The 27,693-nt window shown below is 33.8% G+C and overlaps 1 protein-coding gene and 1 pseudogene across 3 annotated transcripts; both read left to right on the forward strand.

Annotated features, from left to right (window-relative positions):
* The first annotated feature begins 679 nt into the window (after positions 1 to 679).
* On the forward strand, positions 680 to 26,063 carry LOC131150541 (U11/U12 small nuclear ribonucleoprotein 35 kDa protein). 3 transcript variants are annotated; one of them, XM_058101315.1, is made up of 9 exons: positions 680 to 899; positions 978 to 1,075; positions 2,880 to 2,931; positions 16,552 to 16,622; positions 22,726 to 22,816; positions 22,889 to 22,964; positions 24,446 to 24,524; positions 25,021 to 25,186; positions 25,795 to 26,063. In XM_058101315.1, exons 1-8 carry the CDS (start codon positions 761 to 763, stop codon positions 25,174 to 25,176), a joined length of 762 nt encoding a protein of 253 aa, XP_057957298.1. In that variant the 5' UTR covers positions 680 to 760; the 3' UTR covers positions 25,177 to 25,186; positions 25,795 to 26,063. The 3 variants fall into 3 exon arrangements, with proteins under 3 accessions (XP_057957298.1, XP_057957299.1, XP_057957297.1); XM_058101316.1 differs by having other exon boundaries at positions 682 to 899; positions 25,021 to 25,192; XM_058101314.1 differs by having other exon boundaries at positions 693 to 899; positions 25,021 to 25,192; positions 25,804 to 26,063.
* LOC131152528 (5S ribosomal RNA) lies at positions 23,558 to 23,676 on the forward strand (annotated as a pseudogene).
* Positions 26,064 to 27,693: the final 1,630 nt, after the last annotated feature.

A 27,693-nucleotide genomic window follows, 5' to 3' on the forward strand; every position in this document is an offset into this window, starting at 1 on the left:
CGGTTCAGAGATAGAGTTGGTGTAGATTCGGCGTAGTTTTTGGGGTGAGTTTTGGACTGGTGTGTGAAGCTCACAGTATTTTGCGATTTTTGGGCAAAAGTTATGTATATATGTGTATGTGTACAACTAGGTATATCTCTAGTATTGTATTTTAGAATATATTGGATATGTATGTTCTTCTGCTGCTTAGGTGTTATATGAAATGCACAAGATTCTACAGTCCCACTTCAGGCCGTGATGATGCCAGCTATGTTCATGCAAGGTATCAGAAATTATATATTAATATAGAAAAGAAAAAAAATGGATGGAAATTTCATTACATAACTAGTATATCATAATGCATGATAAAAGAATGTATGAATAATTTTAGACATATATCCTAAATTTATTAAAAATTATAAAAATATTTATATATTATTTAAATACAATTACGCACCATTCATGTGAAATATTTGCCTATGAATATTTCAAAATATATCCTTATAATTATCCATAAATATTGTAAAAATACCTTATAACTACTTATAACTACCTTAAAATAATATATATTTTATAATATATTTATTATTATTCTTAAAAAAATATTTATTTATTAATTTATTTCACTACAAATTATCACTCAAAAGCTGCCGCGGCTGGTTTACTAGAATTTGAAAAGTAACAGTTAATATTAATTTTTGGGGAAAAATAAATCTACGCTGGGGTTGGATTCGTAACAAGGCTCACCCTGCAGAGAGAGAGAGAGAGAGAGAGAGAGAGGATGAGCAGGGGCAACATAAACTCGGTGTTCTATGCGGACGCTTACCATCCGATTCAAGCTGGAAGCATCGACGGCACCGACACTCTCCCGCACGACAACGCCGTTTACAGAGCTCTCCTTTGTTCCTCCGCCGGCCTCTGTATTCTCTTTTTCCCCACTTTCCTGCTGTCGCACTGTTCAAATTCTTCCCTCTCAACCCAACCTTTTTCTCTTGCAGATGACCCCTTCGGCGATCCTAAGTTCATTGGCGATCCTTACCGCACTGTCTTCGTCGGACGCCTCTCTCGCCTGACAACCGAAGACACCCTTCGCAAGGTTTATTCTCATTTTCATTTTCCCCATGTTTGGTTCTTTCGAATCCTTTACGAAAAAGAAAGGAAAATATGAAAGAATTACATTTTCCATATTTAGTTATTGGGGAACATAAAAAAGAAAATAAAATATACATTTTAAGTCAATTAATAACAGAAACTATTTATCTTTTATATTATTAATGAAAAAGTTTAGGGAAAAGAAGAGAGAATTACATATAATTTTTATTGATCTAGAGAAAGCATGTGATAGAATTTTTAGGGAAATTGTTTGATGGATATTAGTAAAAAGGGGATTTGCAGTAGATATACTGAGGTATATATTATATGATAGAGTAGCGACTAGTGTTAGGACTGTGGGAGGGAAATTTGGAAAATTTTGCAATCATAATAGGTGTATATCAAGGTTTTACTTTGAGTCCTCATCTTTTTACTTTAGTGATTGATGAACTTATTAAGAATATTCAAAAAATGAGATTCCTTGGTGTATGTTATTTGTGTATGATATTGTGTTGATTGATGAAAGTAGGAGCGGGGTGAAATCTAAGTTAGAACTTTGGAGAACTGCATTAGAGTTAAAAGGTTTTAGGATAAGTAGGAATAAGATAAAATATATGAAATGTAATTTCAGTAACGTAAGGAGGAGTAGTAGCAAGAAGTTAATCTTGATAATCAAGAAATTATTAGTACTAATAGATTCCCAGATCTTGGATCTATTATGCAAGCAGAAAGAGGAAGTTGAAGAAGATGTAATATATAGAATTAAAGCAGGTTGGGTAAAATGGAGTGCATAAGGCATATTGTGTGTGTTTTATAAGACTGCTATAAGGTCAGTTATTTTTTATGGTTTAGAATGTTGAACAACTAAGAAACAAAGTACAAAAAGTAAAAGATGCTAAAATGAGAATGTTAAGGTTGATGAGTGGTATAATATTAAAAGATAGACTAAGAAACAAAGATATATGTTTGGACATTTGAAACGAAAACCTAATAGAGCACTTGTGAAGAGTAGTGAGTTAATTATTGTTTCTGGCATGAAAATGGGTTGGGGTAGGCCTAAAATAACTTGGAATGAGATAGTGATGAAGGATTTAATAGCCTTTAATCTAGTAGAGAAAAATGTTATTGATCAAGTGAATTGGAGAAAAAGAATTCATCTTAGGCGACCCCACCTAGTGGGACTTAAGGCTTGTGTTGTTGTTGTTGTATTAGATCAATCAATAAAAAATTAGTTATTCGTCTTCTTTTTCAATCATCATATTATAATAAAATTTTATTTTTAATGATATTTGATATACTTGTTTTCAAACAAAATTCTCTACCAAGGGGAGGCATAAAAAAAAAATGATACGTGTCTATGTAGGTGTGTTTGTGATTCTTATATTATTTTTTGCTTTTCATGCTAATTTTAAGTTAACGGATTAGTTGTCTTAGGCTCTGAAAGCTGAGTCTACCTTTGTTTCATATAAGTTAAACAAAAGAATTTTAAAAAAAAAAAAAGTAATCTTGAGATCTTATGCTGCCATACTACTGTGTGGTTTTACTGTCAGAAGAAGCAATGGTTTTCTTTGCTTCCAACATCAAGTTAAGCACTTGAAACCACAACTCTCTCTCTCTCTCTCTAATAAATTCTTTGGATTCATATAGATTGTAGAGTGAAAAAATAAACTAAATTACATCACTTTGCCTTACTTTTTCTTACTTCCATAAGAAACCTATTGGAGCCTCTAATTAACTTTTTATTTATTTATTAGCTAATTAATTGAATTTTTATGACAATAATAGGTCATATGTTTTATGGTTTGCAGGCTATGAAGAAGTATGGTAGAGTGAAGAACTTGAGATTAGTGAGAGACATTGGTAATTTCTTGATTTCATGTTCTGCCATTGGCATTGCTCGCGTTTCAAATGAGCATTTCGGATGCTTTGAGCATTTTTGTTATTTTTATTTTACTAATGTGTATATGAACAATGCATGGGATCTTGAATGAAAAGAAACCTAAATAGGGTAATTCAATAAGGGGTTGTTTTCTCTGACATAAAAAAAACTTAAAATTCATCTATATGTGTGTTAAGCTATGCCTTTAGCAATGTGTGGCATTGTTGTGCTGAAAGTTCTCTAGCATCTCCATTCTCCTCTATTATTGGGCATTCTACTCCCACATTTATTTGACTTTGCTAATTTCAAATTCAAAATCCATGTCATTCAATGCCAGCTTCCATCCCCAAGATGTCAATACTCAGATTTAGGTTTCACAAAGCAAAGGATTAACTATTATATAAAAGGGGTTGATCCATTGTAATCTCAGGCCAAATCAAAGGCCTTCTTTGACATTGCAATGTAAGACAAAGGAGGAGAAAGAGGGGATGGAGAGATAGACACATTAGAAAGAGAAAATAGGGAGAGAGGAGAGAAGAAATAGAGAAGAGAAGAAAATAGAAAAAAGATAACAAAGAAGATGAAGAAGGAAGAAAAAAGAAGAAGGCATGTGAGAAGGAGAGGGAGTGAGATGCAGATATGAGGGAGAAGGAGAGATTGTCATGAGTCAACACGTGATTCAATATTTTATTCTCCAAAATTCAATAATCTCTTACATTATAAGCGTATAGTTTTAGGCAGTCTAGAAACCTTAAAGATAAAATAAGAAAAAAGATTATGAGATAAGATCAAGTGGATTTTGTCATGAAGGTTGGTGTAGTTTTGTGAGAGGGCTTCATTCTTTGGTGGTTGATTCGGTTAAGGAAGATAGCTATAAAGTGACTGGAATTTTTGGTGTAGGGCAGGGAGCACCGCAATCTTGGAAGGAAGTTGTATCACCAGGGTCAGAGCAACTTTGTGTAAAATGTAGTGCAAATCTGCAAAAAGTTCGTTCGGAGCTGATATGGGAGAGCTGGAACATAAAGAAAAAAAAAAAGTCTTTCAGCTGGCAGCATTCATGCTCAAAGTTAAAGATACATTTTAAATGGGCAGCCTATGGATTCTTTTCCTTCTACAAAGCAGGCCCATGTCCCACCCTCTGCTTTGCAGCTGGAGAAAAAGCAGACAGCTACTTCTTTTCATTGGAAAGAGAATTCAGTCTAAATGGGCTTGAAGGACAAGAGATGGTGAAAGCTAGTTGTGTATCTATTAATTTGAGAGTTTGGTTGATGTTATATCACCTTTGTTGGGAGACATAGAAGACAGAACTTCAAGTGAATCCCTAATGATGGTTGTTGAAATACAAAGGATTTAGAATCAGCTGTGGACAAGACTAACAAAAAAATGATGGCTCTGGCTTTTCTTTTTTTAGGGGAGGGAGGGGGGGGGCTTAGAATCTTTTGCTACGGGAACCAATTTTGATAAATTTAGGGGCCAAAATGATTATCTTTGTCAAAAGGAAACAAATGGGTATGGAAATGAGGAAAATATATGGAGAAGACAGAACATCCTGGTGAGGTAGTACCAAAGATCTTAAGGAGAGATAGAAAAGGAGAGTTGAGTATTGTGGACCATCCACATGCTAAGAAGGTGTAACTAGCCAAAGGGCTAGCAAAGGTAAGGAGACGAGGAAATGGGGGAACCTCTTGGATAATGATAGTGAGGACCTTAGTGAGTTTGATTGTGATGGGGAGTTGCTTTTGGATGAGACTTGGGAACAATATGGGTATGTTTTCTAACTCTTTTGACTTGCTTGGGGATTTATTGTATGCACGTCCATCTTTGATGGATGGATTGAAGAAGGTTTTTGTTTTTGAGGATGATGGATTGGTTAATAAACAACAATTTAAGGAGGGATCTGTGGAGGAAATTTCTAAGAAGGATTTAGAAGTTCAGCAATTAAGTTATAAGATGGGTTTAAAGCTCTTTGACCCTAAAGGAAACAAAGTGCATGTTGATAGTGCTAAAAGTGAAGCAAAGAAGGGTTAGAGGGAACTAGCTAACTTTAAGTGCCTTGTGAACTCCGATTAAAAGGGATTGAAGAGGGGTTTTCTTGATTATTATTTTATTAGTTTTGTTTTTATTTATTTATTTATTGTTTTCTTTCTTTTTGATTTTGAGTTTGATTTAAAACAAAATTTTCTGGAGGACTTGTTGTCCTCACTTAGGTTGTAACTTTTTTTTTTCCCTCTATCTAATGCATCTTCTTTTTTAATTAAAAAAATGACATAAGCTCTGAGTAAAAAAAATTATAAAAGAACCCCAAACAGTTAAATATCAAAATAAAATCCGAAAATAATTAAAATTTCCAAATAACTCTAAATTAACTAGAGTTCCCCTGATATCAGAGATTCCAAAGACAAATCCCTAATTTGTAAAATCTTTTGCTTAGAATATGATTGCCTTAAATTATCCATAGATTGCACTCCATCACATTATTATTTATTTATTGATTGTGTTGAACTAAAATAATCAAATTCTTGGCTTACCTTTTTAAATATTTGTCATGTGATAGATATTCTTCAATTCAATATGTTTTATTGTGTGAAATGTGCACATAGGTGTCATTTTTGCAAAAGAAAAACCACAATTTAAGAAAGCAAAGACGATTTTTGAGGTGTTGTCAATTTATATTTGTAGTTAGGGCATAGTATCAACAAACTGATGGATGAGAGAATAATAATAAAATGAAAAAAATTATGAATAAAAGGGAAAGAAATATAGCCAAGTTCAAATGGTGCAAATAATATCACACTATTTGTTTGCCCCCATTAGTGAAAACTACTCTACTAATAGTCAAAGAAATTGAGAAACAATTTTAGTCATTATTTTCTGAAGCAACTCAGGGAAGCAGCCAGGATGAATTTTGAGCTGCGACATAGTCCACTTCTTCTTTAAGTGGATTGCCCAGTTCCACAATGAGGAGCTCTTCTGATCAAAATTACTGCAAATTCCATGTAGAGAACTGAAAGAGATTAAGCCAGAATTAATTTAACCAGCGTGTTATCAAAGCCCAACAAAAGTTGGGTCATTTACCGAGATTATATATTTGAAGAATGTTTGGTTTTGAAAAGATGTGAAGAGCTAACCTCCTACAGATCTCATGGAGAGCGGAACAAGTAAAATCTAAAAATCTCTTATCAAGCATGTATTTAACCATATCTTGTAGTAAAGTAGCTGTTATTTATTTGAATCTTTGGATGCAAATGTAGAAATATAATGCCAAAATAAAAATTTTCAATATATTACAGCTAATAATTTTTTTTTTTCCTTTTTCATCATACAAAAACAGTCTCCACAATGGAGGACTATGCACATCATGCCTGCCCTAGAATCCTGGTGATGTGGGAGCTTTGTGCACTGGATCTTATATATATATATACATATTCTGATGGCAAAAGAAGAAATTTCTTTAATAAGAGAAGATTTTACAAAGAGGAGAATACGACATCTCCTGTCAAATTTCTTGAAAAAACCAGAAAAAAGAAACTGGAAAAACAAATAAATACTAGGAAATGTCAAAGCAAAAGATTCCTCCATTCTTGCTGAACTTCAGAAAAGCTAACTTCCTTAAAGCATCCAAAGCCAATGCACTATATATGAATACTAGGTCTTGTATTTTTCCATCCAATGTTGTGTTTTTCTGAATATTAAGTAAGAAGAGACTGAGAAAGCACTTGCGATATTATTTAATTATTCAAATCATTCTTAAGTAACAATGGTGGTCTGGTGGGTCTTGGTGTTAATGTTGACCTTTTTGTAAGTTTAGCAGTTTGTACCATTTTGACTTTTTAGGTGCCCCCTTAGGTGGTAACCCTGATGCTGACTCTATCTCAGACCCTGTTTTTGAGAGAGTGGCTAGGAGACTGGATTGAGTGGAAAGGAGCGTTCTTCATTCTAGGAGGTCATATCACCCTCATCCATGCTTGTTTATCTTCCATCTTTTTGTATTACCTTTCTATTTTTAGAATCTTTGTGATGTTGGCGTGGAGGATTGAGAAATTAATGAAGGATTTCTTATGGTTGAGTGAGGGAAAGGATAATATAGATCATCTTGTGGGTTGGGAGGTTGTGTGTAGGCCTAAAAGGGAGGGAGGCTTTGGTCTTGGTAATTTGGTTGTCCCAAAACATTTCTTTGGTGGAGACATAGTTATGGCACTTTCCTTTAGAACCTAATTCTCTTTGGCATAGGGTAATTCACATTAAATTTGGAGTACTACCAAATGGTCAGATGCTAAACTTGCAAATTAATATTATTTAATTGTGTCCTTGGAAGTTTGTATCTCAGATTTATGATTATTTTCTTCCTAAAGTCCAGCATTCAATGAGAAATGGGGAACGGACACTTTTGGGAAGACTATTGGGTGGGGGAAATGTCTTTGTCTATTACATTCCCTCATCTTTTTCAGTTATCTATCTTCATGATGCTCTTATTTATGCTTTCTTCTTTTGCAAGATGATAAGCATTTTTAGAATTTCCATTTTGGGAGAAATCTTAATGAGAGAGAGATTAATAAGTTGGCTCGCTCGACTAGGTTGCTCGATTCTTTCCATGTTCAATTGGAGAGAGATAAAAAGGCTTGAAAATAAAAGCTTTCATTTGGACTGCAATACTTGAATGAATCAACACCAATGCTTTGCTTCAAAAGAGTAGGCCTAACAAAAGTCTGTCACCAGACATTTATGTTTGTTTGAGGAGTGGAGAGACTTGCGCTCATTTGTTTCTTCATTGTCCTTTCACATTGGCTATTTGGAATAATTTATTTGATATATTTGGTGAAAACTGGGTTTGTTGCCCCCACATTGAAGGTGTTTTGTACCATCATGTTTAAAGGTTTTGGTAAAGGAAAGGATAGGAAAGCTTTATGGCTATGCACTGTTATGGCTATTATTTTGTGTGTTTGGTTGGAGAGGAATGCTAGAACATTCAAAGGTGTGAATATATCTAATAATTTGCTTTGGAGTAGAGTTGTTTATCTTGCATTCTATGGGTGTCGGTAATGGATTCTTTTATCATGTTTCTTTGGAAGACCAACAGCGGGATTGGTTGGCTCTACTGCATTGAGTTTTGTTTTTGGGTTTAGATTGCAATCTTTGTATTTAATTTCTTTTGATGTAAAGAGAGGATTTTTTTCCCTCTATTTTTCCCCTTTTCTTTTCTTCTCTCTTGTTCCTTTTTTGCTGTACATTCTGCTCTATTCTAATAATTTTTTTTTTGTTTATATAAAAAAAGAGGACAAGCTATCCTCCTCCATAGCAAAAACAAAAGGAAAAAAAGAAACAGAGTATTTACATCAATGCTGCCTTCCAATCGCTCTGGATATTGGACAGAGAAATACCCTTAAAAACCCCAAAAGAACATGCCCAAAATGCAGCCAAAAATGAAGCCTTCTCCAAATCAAATGTGTTGGAATCATCTAATCTCTGAATATCCTGGCATTCCTTTGAAGACAAAGAGTCCACAATATAGCAAAAACAACACAAAACCAAAACCTTTTCTTTTTTCTCTTCCTTCCGAGCCCCAAAACTTTACTCATATGAAACTGTAAGCTGTCTTTGGAGCCACCCAATCCACGATGCTACAGGAAAAACAAATTATTCCACAGTGCCCTTGCCACTGCACAATGTAGGAATGAGAGACAATTGATCTCACTTTCCTTGGCACACATCAGATAGATGTCAAGATCAAGAGCCTTATAAGGCTTCCTAATCTGAAGCAAGCCATTTGTATTAACCCTATTAAGAGCCAAAGTCCATATGAAAGCTTGAATCTTAAAAATAACAAAAACCTTCCATACCACTTCATCTCGATGAGAAGGACTGGGAATAATAGGTTTAGTTAGATGAACAAAAAAAGACTTTGAAGAGAAAGAACCCCAAGAGTCCCTAATCCAAAGCCTTCTATTTCCCCCCGGTTTTGGGAATGAATGAATTCTGAACACTCAACAGCCAAGTGAGCTCTTTTATCTCTCTCTCTCATTGAGAATCCTGAAAAAATAGAAGTCCCAAGACACAAGATCATGGGATCATCTTGCTCGTACACATAATTGTCACTTATTATGTTTCAACATCAAACCACATGGTACAAAATTTCAGTATAAAATAACATTTTGAATATGCTTGTGTCAAATACTTTACTCATTTCTTTGAGTGATTGGCGACAATAAGAGAGAATCTATCCGACAAACAATCAAATTCTTTTAAAAAAAAAAAAAAACTTGAAAGCAAACGATGACCTCCAAATATATATATTTTTTCCCTTCTAATTGTACAACAACAACAACAACAATAGAGGTTTAAGTCCCACTAGGTAGGGTTGGCTACATGAATCCTTTTTCGCCAATTGATGCGATCATGGATAATTTTCTTCGGCAAATTTAGGGCTATTAAATCCTTACTATCTCATTTTAAGTTATTTTAGGTCTACTCTATCCTTTCTACTACTCCTCACAGTAACTAAATCACTCTCTCACTGGCGCACTACAGCCTACCAAACCATTTGAGTTGTCCCTCCCTTATCTTATCTTCTATAGTAGTTGCGCTTAACTTATCATGAATATGTTCATTTCTTAATTTATCTTTTAGCGTTATACTTATACCATTCATCCATTTAAGCATTCTTATTTCAGCAACTTTTACTTTTTGGATAAGTTGTTTCTTAGCTGCCCAACATTCTAATTCATATAGCATAGCTGGTCTTACAATCGTTCATAAAACTTCCCTTTTAATTTTAAGGGTATTCTACGATCACAAACACAAAGCACACTCGAAACACTTCTCTATTTTACCCAACCTGTTTTAACTCTATGCAATTACATCTTCTTCAATTTTTCCTTTAGCTTGCATAACAGATCCAAGTTATCAAAATCTAACTACTGCTATTGATTTCTTCATCATCAAGTTTAACTTCGTCTCCAATATTCCTCCTACTATTACTAAAATTATATTTCATATATTTTGTCTTGTTTCTACTTATCCTAAAACCTCTAGATTCTAAAGTTTCATCAATCAAAATACTATCATCTGCAAACAACATACACCATGGAACCTCACAGTTTCATCAATCAAAACAATATCATTTGCAAACAACATACACAATGGAACCTCATTTTGGCTACTCATAGTCAATTCATCCATCACTAAAGCAAAAAAGATAAGGTCCAAAGCAGATCCTTGATGTACACCTATTGTGATTGGAAATTCTCTAGTCTCTTCACCTATATTCCTAACACTGGTCATTACTCCATCATACATATTCTTAATGAGATTAACATACCTACTATATATATATATATATATATATATATATATATATATATATATTCTTTTTTACTAAAACCCACCACAAAACTTCTTTAGGTATTATATCATACGTTTTCTCTAAGTCAATAAATACCATATGCAATTCTCTCTTCTTTTTTACTAAACTTTTCCATTAATGGTTTTAAAAGATATATAGCTTCAATAGTAGATTTCCCAGGCATAAAACCAAATTGATTTTCTAAGAGCTTTGTTTATAGCCTTAATCTTTGTTCAACTACCCTTTCTAACAGTTTTATTGTATGACTCATGAGTTTAATTGCACGATATTTTTTACAATTTTGAATGTCTCTTTTATTTTTGTATATATTAAAGTGCTTTTCCTCCATTTGTCTGACATTTTCTTAGTTTTTATAGTTGTGTTAAATAAATTAGTTAACCATATACTGTTATCATCTCAGCATTTCCATACTTCAATTGGGATGTTATTTGGTCCTATAGATTTTCCATTTTTCATCTTTTTTAGTGCAAACTTTGTTAACTCTAATCTTGCGAATAAATCTCATATTTTTGGTCTTTTTCTCTTTTGTCAATTCTAAGTTTAAGCCTTTTACTTGGTTTTCATTAAATATCTTACTAAAGTAACTTTACTATCTTTCTTTTATGTCTTCTTCCTTAGCCAAGAAAATATCATCCTCATTTTTTATACATTTTATATTACATAAGTTCTTACTTGTTCTTTCTTTAGCTTTAGCAAGTTTAAATATGTCTCTTTCCCCTCTTTTGTATCTAATCTTGCATACAAATTATTAAATGATCTATGTTTAGCTTTACTACCAACCTTTTTTGCATCTTTTCTCGCCTCTTTGTACTTTTCAAAGTTTTCCATGTTTCTACATTTTTACCATGTTTTATACCAATTCTTTTTGTCTTTATAGTTTTTTTTGGACATCTTGATCCCACCACCAACTTAATTTACTATTTGAGAATTTTCCTCTTGATTTACCTAAAATCTCTTCTGCTATCTTTTTAATAGAACTAGCTATCCCAATCCGAAGAGTGTTTGTGTCTACATCCTCTATAGTCCAATTGCCATATTTGATCATTTCATTTTTAAATTTTATTATATTTTCTCCCTTTACATTGCACCACTATGTTCTGGTTTATTTTATCCTTTCTCGTCCATTTTTTAATACATATATCTAATACTAAAACTCTATGTTGCATGGTTAAGCTTTCACTTTGAGTAACTTTACAATCCTTACATGATAAACAATCTATCCTCTTAGTTAAGAGAAATCTATTTGACTTTTATTTTGTCGACTTTTGAAGGTTATTAAGTGTTCTTATCTTTTCTTGAAGCAAGTGTTCATTGTAATAAAATCATAAAACGTGGTGAAAGCTAAGATCATCTTCATAAGCTAATTTTTGTTTGTCTCCATATCCCTATCCTTCATGTATCATCTCATATCCATTATTATCCCTTCCAACGTGTCCATTCAAATATGCTCCTATATTCTCAGTCCTTGATATGCCTTGTATAATACTATCCATATCATCCCAAAATTATCTCTTAAGGTTTTCTGCTAAGCCTACTTAAGGAGCATAAGCACTAGTGACATTTGTTATCTCTTGGCCTGAGACCATCTTTACTTTTATAATTCTATCCCCTACTCTTTTGACACATCTACAATGCTATCTTTTAAGTTTTTGTCGATAATAATTCCTGCCCCATTCTTATGTTTTTCTTTTCCAGTGTACCAAAATTTAAATCCTGATTTTTCAATTTCTTTAGTTTTCTCCCCAACCCACTTAGTTTCTTGAAGGCATATTAGATTAATTTTTCTTCTAATCATTGTGTCCACAATTCCCATGCTTTTACCTGTAAGTGTCCCTATATTTCTAGCTGCTAATCTAATCCTAGTTTTCTAAACTAACTTCTTTACTCCCTTATGTCCAGAATGATGTGAGAAACTACGCATATTTGACACCATACCTAGGTGCAAAAATGGTGCGTCGCTTTGGGGCAACGATCTAGCCTGCCCTTGCCCACTTTTTGCTACATCTGGGTGGTGTAAGTGCAACGTGTTTCTTATAAGGAACAACCCAGCGAATAATCAGTAAGGATTCATATCATAGTGATCTAACAAGTTTTACACTGGCTGTGAGCTACCTAACACAACCCTCCTCCTTTATGCGGGCTTGGGCTGGGTGTGAAAAGATTAGTACATTCATCCTAGGCGGAGTTAAATTTTTCCTTCTAATTGTGATCCATATAAATAATGACATGATTTGGGAGCTCAATAGTAAATCAAAATTAATTAGATTCATTTGCTTGAATTTCAGTGGCAAGTTAAATTTGAATTCAAGTCAAGAAGGTGTACATAAATTGAAGAAGAAAAAAAAAAAAAAAAACGATTAACTTTGTCAGCTAGTCAATAAAAGCATAAAGGATAGAACATATGCTTCCAAAGCAAGGATCCTTTAGCCTGCCAACCTCCATCAATTTTTGCTACATGGGCCATTCAACCATTCATGCCATGTTCAAACTACTAAGGTAGTATATATATATATAACAAAAGAAGGTTAAACAACAGAAGAAAAATACCAAATTCTTGAGGAGTAAATGATTTTTTGGTTCTTTTGACAGTATGTTTACAAACTTATTGCAAACATGGAGAATGACAAGTGAAGCAATATAAACTCAAATTTTTATGTAGTACGCCCATATGTTTTAGTTTTTGTTGGCTAACAAATCTTGCAAAAGATTTGTAATTATAAGTAAATTAAAATTCTAATAGTAAGAAGTTCATACAACAACAACAACAACAAGTCTTAAATCTCACAAGGTGGACTACATGAATCCTTTTCCGCTAATTCACCTGATCAAGAGCATTTTCTTCTATTAGATAAAGGGCTATTAAATCCTTCTTCACTACTTCATTCCAAGTTATTTTAGGCCTACCCGGCTACCCCTACTCCTTTTCATGCTTGAAACAATAACTAACTCACTCCTCCTCGCAGGTATTTCTAAAAGAGATATTAAGGGAGATAAAAATGTATAAGAGGAATATAAAACATATAAGGAGGAAGATAAAAAGTTTAAAAGATAAGTTTATGGATTTATAGATTATGCTTTTTTAAGAAGCTAAGATTAATCCACTGTATTTAATCACATTCAAGAGAAGACCTGTCAACAAAATTTTTTTAGATAATCAAACAATTCTATTAAAAAGAAAACATAATTACAATGAAATGAGGATAAGAAATCCCCCAAGAAAGTGCAAATAAAAGAGGAAAAACTAACAAGTTACATCAAAGCTGCTTTCCAGTCCCTTTGAATATCGGACAGCAAAAGACCCCCCCAAAACCCCAAAAGAATGATCGCAAAAAGCAACAAAAATAACTTCTTCCAAAGCAATCTTAGAAAAGTCATTTGATCTTTAAAAACTGTAGCATTCCTTTCCAGCCAAAGTGACCCCAAAATTGTAAAACCAGCAGAGTCCCAAAATATCCTTTCTCTCTCCTTTTTCTGAAAACCCCAAAATTTTCACCTTAAAAAAATCCTTAATTGTTGCTGGAGCCACCCAAACCTCACCTTAGTACGAAAACTTGTTCCACATGTATCTTGCTACCTTACAATGAATGAACAAATGACTAATCGTCTCATTAGACTCATTGCCAATCATGCAAATGTTTGGACTAAGGGCTTTGTAAAGGCCTCATTTTTTTTTTAGCATAAGAGTTAAAGCCCAAATGAAGGACTGGATTTTAAAAGGAATCTTTGCTTTCCAAAAAATTTTGTGTAAGAGGAAAGGGCTAGGATTTGTGGGTTTTATGAGATTGGAAAACAAAGACTTCAAAGAGAAAGACTTAGAAGCGTCCCCAATCCATAGGGTTGTATCCCCCACGAATTTGGCACGAAAGAATCCAGCGCACTGAGTAAAAGTCTAAACATGCATCACCGACAGCTCCAATGAAACTCACGACTCACCAACCCGAATATCCTTCCAGAATTTAATTTTATCTCGAATACCTGCTTTAAAACGAGTGAATGGAAAGAAAAGACTAGCAACCTGAGAACAAATTTCCAAGGACTCGCATGAGTGGCATTACCACTCCCTTTGGAATCCCATCTATTCTTATGTGTTCCATATTTACTTTTTGTGACCTTGTCCCATAGGGTATTAGATTCTAAGGGAAACCACTGTAACCATTTTGTTGTTTAGGATATGTTCTTTGAAATCACATCACCAAGCTTCTGACTTAGGTCTCTTAACAACATCCCAGCCTCATCAACAAAATTCAATTCATGTCATACCTTAAAAAATTGTCAAAGCATCTAAACAAACCCCAAAACAAAATATGACAATGACATGAAATAACTAAAAAACCCTTCTCTTCCCTTTTCCCACAAAAAAAAAAAGAAAAAATTCACTGAAAATCATGTTCACCAGTCCTAGAAAATAAAAATAATAGTTGAAAAATCGATTTTTGGAACAGATGCATATTAAATGCTTGAAACCATTCAGAAATAGAAAGGAAAAAAGAAAGCAAATCAATTTTGGCAAGAGAATTTCACGGAACAAACATATGATGAAATGAATCAGATAAGTACATCAGAAAGAGATGATTGACGACACACATTTGAAGTTGAGAGAGATTGAGAAGAGAGACCTGATTTTCTGTTTCAAGGGTATTTTTGAGAATCAATATTTTGCGCAGATGAGGACTGAAAAGAGGTTTTGGCTTTTAGGAGTTGTATAATTTGTTATCTATAGGATTATATTAAAGGGAATATCTTTTTTTCTCTCTCTTTTGTTTTTTACTTAATTTTCCCTTTGAAAATTCCTTCATTTAGTCTTTCCTACATATCACACATTGACTCAATAAAGGCAAATAATAAATTCAGCTATTACTGAACTACCATTTCCACTACTTGATAATTTATAATCTCACAACTTACAAGACAGTTTATTTTGCAATTATCTTCTTTTTCTCCTTTGTAATGGGGAACAGAGAAACAGCTTTGAGGATGTGTGGAGTGCGTGCGAAGAGGCTATAGTAATTTTCAATCGGATTAGTAGACCCAATTTGGTGCTCCAATCAATCATTTAGTCCCATCTCTCTCTCTCTCTGGTGTCAAGGTACTAATTAATGCGAAGGACATTAATGTCGAAGTCAATGTGGCACAAGTATGAGGTCTTCAAGATGGTGACCTGAAGACAATAAAATGTGATATGTTAGTATTTATGTATGTATATGATGTGCACAAGTGTGTGTCAGTGGATGACTCACAAGCCTAAAGTTCATTTGTGCACTCCTATTTTTTAAGTTATTACTCCAGCTGCAACATCACCAAATTCCTATGATACCAAGTATATGTGCTTTAAGAGGTTAAGCAAAGTTCTATGCTGGCTGAAAGCCTGCCATTGGTCAGTTAGAAAAGGATGTCCCTGGCCACAATGCTCCCTGCTTTGTGAGGGTAGGGGGAAGGTTATCACTGTGTACCCAGCCTTGCCCTTACTTTTATGCAGAGAGGCTGTTTACTTGGACTCGAACCCGTGACCGGTCAGGTTGGTGATCCTTGCTTGCCTTCTTGCCATGGGTCTATTATGGACTAAAACTATAGTAGCCTAAAATGTGCGCTTTCCGGCTTATCTGTTCTGAATGCAGATTGGATTAGCAGCATCTTGTCTTATTGATGCTATTCTTTACATTTTTTGACTGATACATTAGAATTGATTAAAAGCAGAGTTCATACTTTTCCTATTTAAAGAAATAAAAAAATTGCATAGATTTTAGAAGAAAAAAATTGCTCTTAATCCGTTTAATTTTTAAAATACGCATCACATTTGTTGAAATTATGTTATTTTAACAGTCCATCATTTTAGATTTGTTGTCTAGTGCAAATATACTAGCTATGGGCTGAAAATTTATTATGCTTGTTGTTTTGATATTTTCATAGTAGAGCAGTTTTTAAGGCAAGTCATTTACGGAGAAATTTTTGTTTCCTTTCCCTTTCCTGGTTAATTGTTGAAGGTAATAAGTTCCAACTTAGTCAGTTAAAGGAAACATAATGGAAAGATGGTTCAAGGTGCTGTTGCAGTCGGTTTAATGGTTCTTTCTGGCTGTGTATAACCAAGTCTTCTAGAAAAATATATTGAACTCATTTTTTATTCTGTCTGAAGAAGTTGAGAATGGAGATGTATTGAATTAATTATAACAAGTGTATTGTCCTTTTCTTGATTTCTCTATGGATATGATCACTTGCATTTCTAACTTAATTGTCATGTTTGCAGTGACTGGTGCATCATGTGGGTATGCTTTTGTTGAATTTGAAACTGAAAGAGAGATGCGGCATGCGTATGAAGTACAGTGATTGTTTTATTGCTTAAAAATTGATGTCTTGCATATCGTTTTATTGCTTAAAAGTTGATGTCTTGCATACTTTTCTTGTTCTGTTCATTTTGGGAAATTACTACCACACTTTCCTGCTGAACCAATGTTTTGCTTTTTGTCTTTAGCCCATTTATATGCAGAAGAACTGCCTGGAAATTCATGCAGTATCGGTTGATAAAATAGAATATAGCAAGTAAATAACAAAAAACGAAGAGGGACTGAAAGAAATTAGTGGAATGAATAAAAAATTAAAATAAAATGGGAAATTAAAGGAAGAGGCATAAACTCAACCAGTGTTTTAAAAGGCTCAATTAAGGCTTGCCTTGACCTTCGAGGCAAGGCATGCCTAAAATGCCTTGAGGCTCAATCTAAAATACCAAATTCCAAAAAGACTAAGCGTTACTTGCTAAGGCTTACGCATTTTTACAAAAGGCATGCCTTTTGTGCCTTTTTAGTTGAGGCTTACACATTTTGGGTCTGTGGTTCTCGAGTTAGAATTGGTTAGAAAATTTTAACTACATGTTTATATAAAAGCAATGTCGTAATATGAGTTGGCTTTCCAAAATAACTGAGAGTTGTATTTTAGATCATGAAATAGTTTGAACTTTATAGTAGCATAGCTATCTCATCATGATTTAAGTCATGTACTCAAGTTAGCAATTTTTGAATGGCCAACAAGTAGTCTGCAGAGTATACTGTATATCTAATTTTTCTTTTTTAGATTAAATTTGTGGTTTTTTTTTTCTTTATTTTTACAATACATATATTTATTTACATTTTTTTTATCTTAAAAACAAATTCTCAAAAGGCTTACGCCCCAACGCCTTAAGGCTTACGCCCCAACGCCTTAAGGCTTATGCCTCGCCTCTTAAGGGTTAAAACGCCTCGCCTTACGCCTTCGCCTTTTAAAACATTGAACTCAACTAGGTTCTCAATTTCAATAATGCCAACTCTCCACAAATTACGTGCTAAAGCATTTATGTAGGCTTAAACCCTAAATGTAAACATGGAAATAAATAAAGAGATACAAAAGTAAACCCTCACTATGTTCGGTACGTAGGAATGGAATGGGATAAGAATGGAATGGATTGAAGAATGGAATGGAATGGGGAGTGGAATGGAATGACCATTCACATTCCACTGTTTTGTGATAAACATAGAATCACACTGGAATGTAATGGACATTCCCATTCTTCATTCCATTCACATGTTTGGTATAAGTTATTAATAATGAAATGGAATACTCAATCAATTTTTAAAAATATAGTAAAATGCACAAATCTAATAATTTTTTTTTAAAGAAATTAACTCTTTTAAAGATGATTTTTAACTACATAAAAAAAATAAATAAATAAAGCAATCATTTATAATGCATGTGTAGAATTTTAAAGAAAAAATTAGACGAAGTAACTCCCAAAATTTTTTTTAATAAAATTATTCACTAACGGCTCGTATGGTTTTTCTGAATAATTGTTCATTGAGATAAGATGTAATATGGTGTCAAATTATAGAATTAAGGGAATAGTTATTCTTTATATATTGCTTATTATTTCATTCAATATGTTATAAGAAAGGAATAGATATTTCCAAGATGAAATTTGAAAATATTTATTTCTTATCTATTCTTTATTATGAACTCATAAAAGATCCATATTATTATTTATTTTATAGTAATAATTTAGTTTTTTACATAATTAATTATGACTAACTTATTTTGGTTAATCTTTCTTAAGAATAAACTTTTCATGAATTAAGCTTAACTTAAAGAGTTAAAGGTATTATTATTTTACTTGAAAGTGTTAAAAATTAGAATCTTATGATGCATTTAATTAGTGGCTAATGTTTGCAGGATTAATTTAGACTTTGTAATGAACTGTATTGTATTGGATATGATTGTTATCTTGTTTTTTGTTTGGTTAACAAATATAAGATAGCTAACTAACCAAAATACCCATTTATTTTGGACACATCTCTATCTGTAAAAGAAAAAAATAAAACACTAAATAAATTCAAAAAAAAAAATTTGATTCTTAAATAATTAACTCACAAAATTCTGTAATTTACACAAAGCTGTGTAATTTTCCACAAAAATTCTTAAATAAATAACTCATACTAAAATTCTGTAATTTTCAATGAAGTTCAAAATACCCATTCCTTTTGAAGCTTAATAGTGACGTCCAAGAGCAGATTTGGGCAGACCTTTAATTAGGGCATCCATGGATATTGTCTTCTTCCACTTCGAACGACCCCTTTCATATGCCCTTCAGCGAAAGCCTCATCCACCACCTCAGCTTCTTTGGCCTTGTCCTCCTCAGCATCAGTTCGTCCATGGTCGCTGGAATCTTTGTCGTCATTGGCATTGTCACTCATGGAAAAAAAAAACAAAGTGAAGGGACAGAGAAGAAGAAGAAGAGACGAAGGGAGAAGGGACACCACTATACATTCTTCCTGAAGATTCACAAATTCACAAATTCCAACCCAAAATCCCATATTCAATTTTATAAAAAAGGGAAATGGAAAGGAGAAGGGATGGTGGGAGGTTGCCAGAGGGATGGGAGAAGGTGCAGAAAGAGAGAGAGAGAGAGAGAGAGCAGCTGCAGGGAGAGTTGGGGATGAGAGAAGATGGGGGAGTATTGGGGAGAGTTGGTGAGGGGGTTGGGGGATTCCTACTTTTGGTTAGAATCAATATTCCTCCATCTTCCTATTGGAATCCCTATTCTCACTTTTAGTGGGAATGAGCATTCCAAGAGAATGAATATTCCTACTTTGAAAATATAATCAAACATGGGAATGGAATAAAATGTTGGAATGATCATTCCATTCCATCGTACGAAACATAGCGTTAGAGGAATAAAAATTACCAAATAAACCCAAATATTTGAAATAAATAAAATTAATAATCAAATAAAAATAAATCTCAAATCTTCTTTCTTCCCATATCATTCAACTTTTTGGTGAAAACTCAACTTTTGACATGAAGGATGAATATCCACCAAAAGAACACACAAGAGAAGGTCGCTTACGACGGTGGATCTGGGGTTCAAGCCTTGCCGCTTGCAGCACACATCCGGATTTACCTCCTACGTGTGTTGGCTGTGGGCACGGCTGACATAGACGTGGGATTAATCTGGTACGTAAGCCCAGGAAACCTGGTGTATCCAAATAAAAAAAAAAAAAGAAAAAAAAAAAGAGAGAGAAGGCTAGAACAATTTGATGATCAATGTTGACGAGCTAAACATGTGTTGAACAAACCCTCTTATTGGCAAAACACAGATGAGAAATTCCAGTGAGAAAATAGTCATTCAGAATTTCAACTACATCCATACCATGCATCACTCGAGATTAACTACATGAAGAAAGTGCAGAACTGAAGGGTGGTAGAATCACTTTTGAAGTACACTGGCCAGCCTTCTTGCTTATTTTATGTCTTTGTTTAGTATTCTACCTTCAGTTGCTATGAAGTTGGATAGGATTCAAAGATGTTTTTTATGGAGAGGAAGCAACATTTAGTGGAGTGGAACAAGGTGTGTCCCCCAGTTAGATTAGGGGACCTGGACCTTAGCAAGCTGCAAGTGTTCAACAAGGTCCTTCTTGGCAAGTGGTGTTGGAGGCATGCCATTAAGGGTGATGTTTTTTGGAGGTTAGTTATCAGCAACTGGGATGAGTAGGCAAGGACGACTGTTTTACAAAAGATGTGTCCTTTATGGGTTTGGTTTGTGTGAAGGAATCATGAAAAAGTGAACTTTCCTAAGTTCACTAGGTTTTTGGTGATGGCAATGGGAAAATTTGATTTTTGCTGAATGTTTGCAGTGGAGATATGGTATTGAAGGATTCTTCCTCCCTTTATTTTGTTTGGTGAGCAACAGAAATGCAAAAGTTGATGATGTTGGGGAAAATGAGGGGATATGCAACTTGTTTTTTAGTTGAGAGAAGTTCAGGATTGGGAGCTGATGAAGTTGAGTTCTTACAGCTGTATAGGATAAGCTATTTTGGAGGATTCTTCTAGGTGGATGGATGGCAAAAGCTTGAAAATATCAGTGAAGGATTTATAAACAGATGGACCTTTGTTCTGAAAATCCTCCCTAGAAGGCTTTTGAAGAGATAAAGCTCCTGTGAAGTTTTCCTCTTTGCTTTGGAACCTTCAACAGAGGCTTTTCTTGTTTGAGATACCTTTAAGTAAAAGAGGGATGATCCTGGCAGATAGATATCATATATGCGAGTAGGAAGGGGAAAGTGCTGATCACTCCTGCTTCATTGTCCTTTGCCTTGAGATATTTCAAGTATTGTGTGGCAGTGGTTTAAGTTTGTGTGTCATGTCCAACATTTCTTCTTTGCGTATCTTTTGGAAATTCAAAGGTTGTTGTAATAGTAATAGAAGGGCGTGGGAGTTAGTAATCCATTGTATGTTTTGGTGCAGGTGGAAGGGAATAATTTGGAGAGCTTTTGAGGGGAAAGAATGGGGTATACGCAGAGGATTCAGGGCACCATTTTGCATACGAGGAAAATTTTGAACCAGACATATACACTTGGTCATATATATTTATAGATAAATTAAAGAATGAACATATTCGTGGTAAGTTAGGTGGAGCACCTATAGAATAGAAGATAAGATAAGGGAAGGACGACTTAGATGGTATGGACACTTGCAATGTAGGCCACATAGTGCACTAATGAGGAAAAGTGAGTTAGTTACTGTGGGGGGCAGTAGAAGGGGTAGGGGTAGACTTAAAATAACTTGGAGGAGATAGTGAGTAAGGATTTAATATCCTTGAATCTGTCAAAAGAAATGGTCCACGATCGCATAAATTGGCGGAAAATGATTCATATAGCCGACCCCACCTAGTGGGACTTTGTTGTTGTTGTTTATATTTTGAATTTCTTTGTGTTTGGTTCCTTGTGCCCTTTAATGCAACTCTTTACTTATTATTATTTTTTTTAAAATCTATTGCGTGATGTTTCCAAAAAATGTTTTAAAAGATGAAGGTGTAGTGCAAGACATTTTATAAGCCTTGTAAGGTGAGGCATAAGGCCCAAGGTACTCGGGCATTAGCCTTTTGATTTTTTTTTTTTTTAATATTATAAATAAATACAGTACATATGTATTTAAAAATAATAAAAATTATTAAAGTTACAAATAAAATTAGAAAAATATTTGTGGCTACTTTTTGGCCAGTCTAACCATATAAACTTAAAATGGTTCAAGTAAACCATGCTATGAGATAATCCTAATATTTCAAAAATTTAATAGTGTTTATGATCCAAGATGTAACTTTATTGTTTTGAAGTGGTTTAGGTTAAGAGTTCTTGGGATTCACTTTGATGAGAGTGCTCCTTAGTCCTCCTTACATGCATATAATTAGTGTTTGTTTGGTATCGTTTGTGTTTTCTATTTTCTGTTTTTGTTTTTCTGAAGTGAAAAGAAATGGATTGTGAAAACATGTGTGTTTATGTTGCCATTTTTTTTTTTTTTTTTGGTTTCTATTATTGGTTTTCAACTATATTCGAAAAGGAAGCGAAAATTAGATTTATATGGTTTTCAGTTATTTTGGCAACTTGTCAGAATACTTTAATATCCAAAATTAACTTTTGTGGATTAAATCCTCATTTTATACATAATTTTTTATTTAAAATAAAAATATAATAGCTATATGAATTTGAAATATAAGTAAAATGAAATCTTAATAAAAAATAATAATAAAACCATTAAGAAAATATTTTTACTATTTTCCAACTACCATGTACAATAAAATTGTTCGAACTGTTGTACTTCTCCTTGTGAGGGATAACCATTTATCTTGTTCTTTAAATACTGTTTCTGTAATAATTTTTGTTGATGAGACATTTATTTTTGGGTAATTGTGCTTTGTATTATATTATACATGACTCCTTAGTGATAAAATAAATTTTACAAATTTCAGCCATGTGAATAACATTTTATCAACTTTTATTTAAAATTGTATTGCATGGCTATGAATCTGATCAATTTAACTTTGCTGCTAATTGTTTTTGTCTTAGCTATCTTTGCTGCTCCTTGTTTTTGTCTTAGCTCTTCATTGCATTTCTCTGGTGCATAGGATGCTCATCATTCCATTATTGATGATTGTGAAATCATAGTTGATTACAACAGACAGCAGTTGATGCCTGGGTGGATTCCAAGAAGGTTAGGTTAGTTAGAGACTCTCAATTAAAACATCATTTGCTTCTATAAATTAGCTTGAGGTAATCTTTCTTCAACAGGAGGCGGCCTTGGTGGTAAGAAGGAATCAGGACAGCTTCGTTTTGGAGGACGAGAAAGGCCATTTCGAGCTCCTCTGTATGTACCCTTACTCCAGTTTATATGATGCCCTTAATGTATTACATTAAACTTACAGTTGTTTTGCTTTGCCCAATGATCTTTCTTAAATTGTTCTCTTGAACCCTTCCCTCCTTTTAGTTTAGATCCTTGCATTTGAATTGTAATATTGTTTTGTATACTCAAGCAATTATAGTCTCATAAAATAACTTTTTCTCTTGTTTTTGAATATGGAAATTTATCAACAAACCTTAGTAGCTAAACTCTATCGTTTGCAAAAATCAAAAGAACTAAGGGCATGGAGAAAGTTCAATTATTGAAACTAGAGGGTTAACTGTGCAGTTGGCCTGGGTGAACAGAATATTATATTTTCTTTCATATAATTTCTTGGACATTCAATTTTTCTACTGAACTGCTGTTTTATATTTACATGAAATGGCACCAACCTGGTCATCATGGTGCATGGCACCTACAGTTTTATGTGGCCTTTGACATGTCATTTCTCTCCCCTGGGCAGGACCCTGAGGATAGTCAATAGTGCTGTGATGCTTAGGAGATTATTGACCATAAGGGATCATCTTAAGAGAACTATCTGGATGGGGCACAAAAAAAGTGGGTGCGATTATAGTAGCACTAATGCACCGGATCCCATCAGAACTCCGCAGTTAAAAATACTTGGGCGAGAGTAATACTAGGATAGGTGACCTCTTGGGAAATCTTTGTGTTGCACCCCTTATTAAAAAAAGAAAAAAAAGAAAAAGAAAAAAAAAGAGAACTATCTGGACTGATAGTATGACTTTAGGAAGTGGGCTGAATTTCTCTGTTTTAGGTTCCATAAGATTTTTTTTTTTTTTTGTGAGACATCCTCTCTATATCTCTTGCTACACTGCTTGAATTTCAGTAATATTTCACAGATGAGCTAAGTTGCCGTATACCCTGTCCCATTCAAATTAACTGGTTTTTGGGTTCTATAATTGGGATGTGGCAGCTTTTAGGGGTAGAAATGATATTGCAGATTCCTTCTTCTTTTCCTTCATATCCTCAGCGCCTGAGGGAGCTGTAAGTTTCAACTGTTGGATGTATACTCAGCTCCTGACTGTTCATGGTTTTGTTCTTTGCAATCTTTGTGTCACATGTGATCCTCTTGCACACCTGCACATGCACATGCACATGCACATGCACATGCACATGCTCATGCTCATGCTCATGCTCATGCAACTACTGAGCCAGTTTTCCTCATGGATGGTGTTAATTTCTAAATTACCCTTGATATTTTTATTGGTTCAGAAAATTTGAACTTTTGATGACACTTTCTCAGAAACCTGCTACCTTTAAAATGCTAAATGCTGTGAGGCAACCAAGGAAGATTGGTGAAGAGGGAGGGATAACAATGTGAAAGTCTCTTGGCATGCCCCTGCAGCAGAGACATCTAATTTTTTTTAAACATATGTATTTATTCTTTTGTTTTTGTTTTTGTTTTATTTTTTGGGAAAACATAACAGGCGGCCAGTTCCATATGATGATATGAAAAGACTTGGAATCCCACCTCCTCCTGAAGGGAGATACATGCAACGCTTTCAGGTATCGTTTCCCCATTAAAATTCCAGAGAAATTTCACAAACTTTACATTGCGTTTGGGAGCATGGAGTTTGGCTTGATCTTGGAATTGGCAAGTTTGAACAAAATGCAATCCGAAATTGTATTTTGTCAAAATCCGTGCTATTCGAAATCCAAGAATTGAATTCATAGGGTTAGTTTCATTGTAATCTTGCTCTTTGTTCTGTTACCTAAATTTGTTAGTAGGGCTTTGCAAACTTTTCTTTATCCCTTTTTTATTGTCTCTTTAATCAATAAACATCTTGCCTTTCCAATTTCAAAATTATTCTTTAGTGCTAATTGTTGTTATTATTAGTAGAACAGGGTGCCAATTAATTTATGGCCCTTGAATTGTTACTCTGCACTTTGATCTAAGTTTGCTTTTGAAGTCGGGCTCTTTGATTGTGAAGAACAGAACAGAGCTAATATTCATGCATCCTATGTGCAGAGTGGCAAATGATTTCCTCTTTAATTTATGCAGGTTCCTTCTCCCCCAAGAAGAAAAGAGAATTACGAGGACAAGGAAGAACGCTCATACAAGCGCCATAAACATTGTATACACTCCCACCGACACGAGAGGAGAGGGAGGAGATCAACTAGTCAGGATCACTCTGATGTTAGTGGTGGTAATAGATAAGCCGCTATCAGTAAGTGTAAGAGCGCTGTTTTTTAATTGTTATATCGTTTTTTCTCTTGTTTTTGGTTTTTTGGTTTTTGTCTTGGCTGGGGTTTATTGGATGAGTGCAAATTTGTATGTACTTGCATGCTGAGATAGCCATGGTTTGTGCCCTCTTAATCTTTTATTATATAGGTGTTAACTGTCTGCAAATGCTTTCTTTGTTTTTTCATTTGGTCCATGCGCCTCAAATTTGTTGAGTTGTTGTCCAATAATATTTTTTATAGTAATATTTCAAATATAATAGACTGCCATTTATTTTTTGGAACTAATGCACTTTGAAATCTCATGGATCATTCACATTTTTTTTAGACAAATTTGAGGGATCATCCCTCGAGTTTTGCATGCCAAACCTTGAATCCCTAGAAAATAAGATTGGTCAACTGTTCTAGACTGATTGACTTACCCGGTCACTTGGATCATTTGGTTGTTTTAACTCGCTATTTCAAGTAGGGGTCCAAAACAGATATATGGAACGCAATAAATATTACTCACAGAACCTATAGACAATCTGCAGAGCTGCTGTACAAAAGGGAAACTTGACACGAGGGGACTAACAAATTCAATTCTCATTGCTAGGGCTTACAGCTGCACTTGTGGATGCATCGGCTCCTGCAATAGCAAGATTGTCAATTTCGAAAGGGTTTTGCACTGCCAATTGTTCTTGCACAACCTCGTCACGGTTTCTAGAAATGTTTATTATTGGTGTTGTGGGTAATTCTGTTTGGAAATTACTTGGGACATAACTAGGAAGCCCCTCAATCTTGCATTTGGTAGAATGAAATTGGGATCATGAATTTGGATTTTTATAGATTTGAATAAAATTTGATACAACTGTGTATTGATTTTCTTTTGAATTGATACAAATTTAAATTTAAGAATCAAAATCTATGCTCTGTGAATTTAATCGAACATGGTAGAAAAAACAAAAACATTAAATTGTAAGGAACCACAGTTAAAAAGAAGTCCATGTATATGAAGGAGGTCATTGCAATGACATTTAAAACACTTGTGTAGATTGGGGTGTTGGACTTTCGGTTTAATGTCTTCGGGAAAAGGCATCTTGTATTTCATTTTTTGTTTTGTTTTGCTGTTTTGCCAAATCAAGCCTATAAATGATGGTCAATATGTCATATAACTATCTTTTGTAAAAATAAGTAAAAAAGAATTTATGCGTTTAATTTTCGAATGCATTAGGTGTAATAAAAAATTACTCCTGAGAAGTTATTGATAAATTCTAATTTCTTGAGAAATTCTACCTTTTAGTTGTTGAAATCCAATTTGAACACAAAATGACCATAAAAAACTTCCCTCCGTATAATTGAATTGACAATAGGAGCATTTTTAGGTGATTAAAAAAATGGAAGCAAATCATTAATCAAGCACAAACATAAACAAGTTGATATTCAAATTGACCATGACTAAATATGACCTTGACACGAGATTTAAGTGACTTTCACTATCAACATTTTGGTGACCAAAGAAAATCAACTAAGATGAACCAAGCCATTGGTTCCCTTACTCACCCTTTTTGGTTCAAAAAATGGAGTTGCCACTTAGTTTTAGCTTTTGAAAAAGAAAAACATTGCAATACCTTCTTTAAAAAGAGATTTTGTCCAAAAGTACCATTGTAAATGAGGAAAGTGGACTTTTAAACATTCTTTAAATGAGATTTGTAAGAACTAGCACCTTAAAACACTTATTTTAAGAATGGTTATTGCACTTACGTTGTGTGTGTATCTCCCATTTTGTTTTTCAAACTTTTTTTAAAAAAATGTGGGAAATAAGTAAAAGAAATGCTTGCCACATTTGCCAATCAATTGCTTGCAAAGGGCTAGCTAACCACTTGTCGCAATTTCACTTTTTATTTAGTATTTTTTTTTTAATCGAACTTCTAGTCCTTAACCCCTTTTGAAGAGGTTTTCATAAAGTTTTTATAGAGGCATTTGCCCAATGGAAACTCTATTCCCACCTTTTCAAAGACCTCAAACATGTACATAAAACAAAAGAAAGGAGAAAAGAAAAAGAAAGGAAATGACTTAGTTTTAGAAGTTCTGGCCGAATCTACTAAAGTAGATTGCATGCATATCTTCCATGGGGGAACTAAAAAGTTGTAGTTCACCAAAACATTTTCAAAAATAAATTTATAATACATTTTGACAAGTTTTAGAAAACACTTGAAAACGGTTGAATCCCTTGAAACCACTTGAAGTTTATATCTAAAAACCATTTGTTTTTTTATTATTAAAAAACTGTTTTTTCTATGAAAAATTTGTAAAAAAGGATTAAAATGAAGTTAAACTTTAAGAAAAATTCATTTTTCACTTAAGCCACTTCATGGGTAATTGATTTGAAAAATATTGTTTTACTTGTTTAAACTTGAAAAAATGTGAAGTTTTGGTGTGAGAATCACAACCCCCATTGAAATCTGTTTTGAAAAGTTTTGGAGAACATCCAAAAGATGCAAAATGGATGCAT

The sequence above is a fragment of the Malania oleifera genome, chromosome 3, assembly GCF_029873635.1.
Source record: "Malania oleifera isolate guangnan ecotype guangnan chromosome 3, ASM2987363v1, whole genome shotgun sequence".
NCBI lineage: Eukaryota > Viridiplantae > Streptophyta > Magnoliopsida > Santalales > Ximeniaceae > Malania > Malania oleifera.

What these genes read in the sequence shown, in the direction of transcription:
- LOC131150541 (XM_058101315.1), top strand. Translation starts at nt 761, where the DNA reads ATGAGCAGGGGCAACATAAACTCGGTGTTCTATGCGGACGCTTACCAT. An exon ending in TTGTTCCTCCGCCGGCCTCT is followed by an intron (nt 900 to 977) that starts GTATTCTCTTTT and finishes TTTCTCTTGCAG; the next exon opens with ATGACCCCTTCGGCGATCCT. An exon ending in AGATGCGGCATGCGTATGAA is followed by an intron (nt 16,623 to 22,725) that starts GTACAGTGATTG and finishes TCTGGTGCATAG; the next exon opens with GATGCTCATCATTCCATTAT.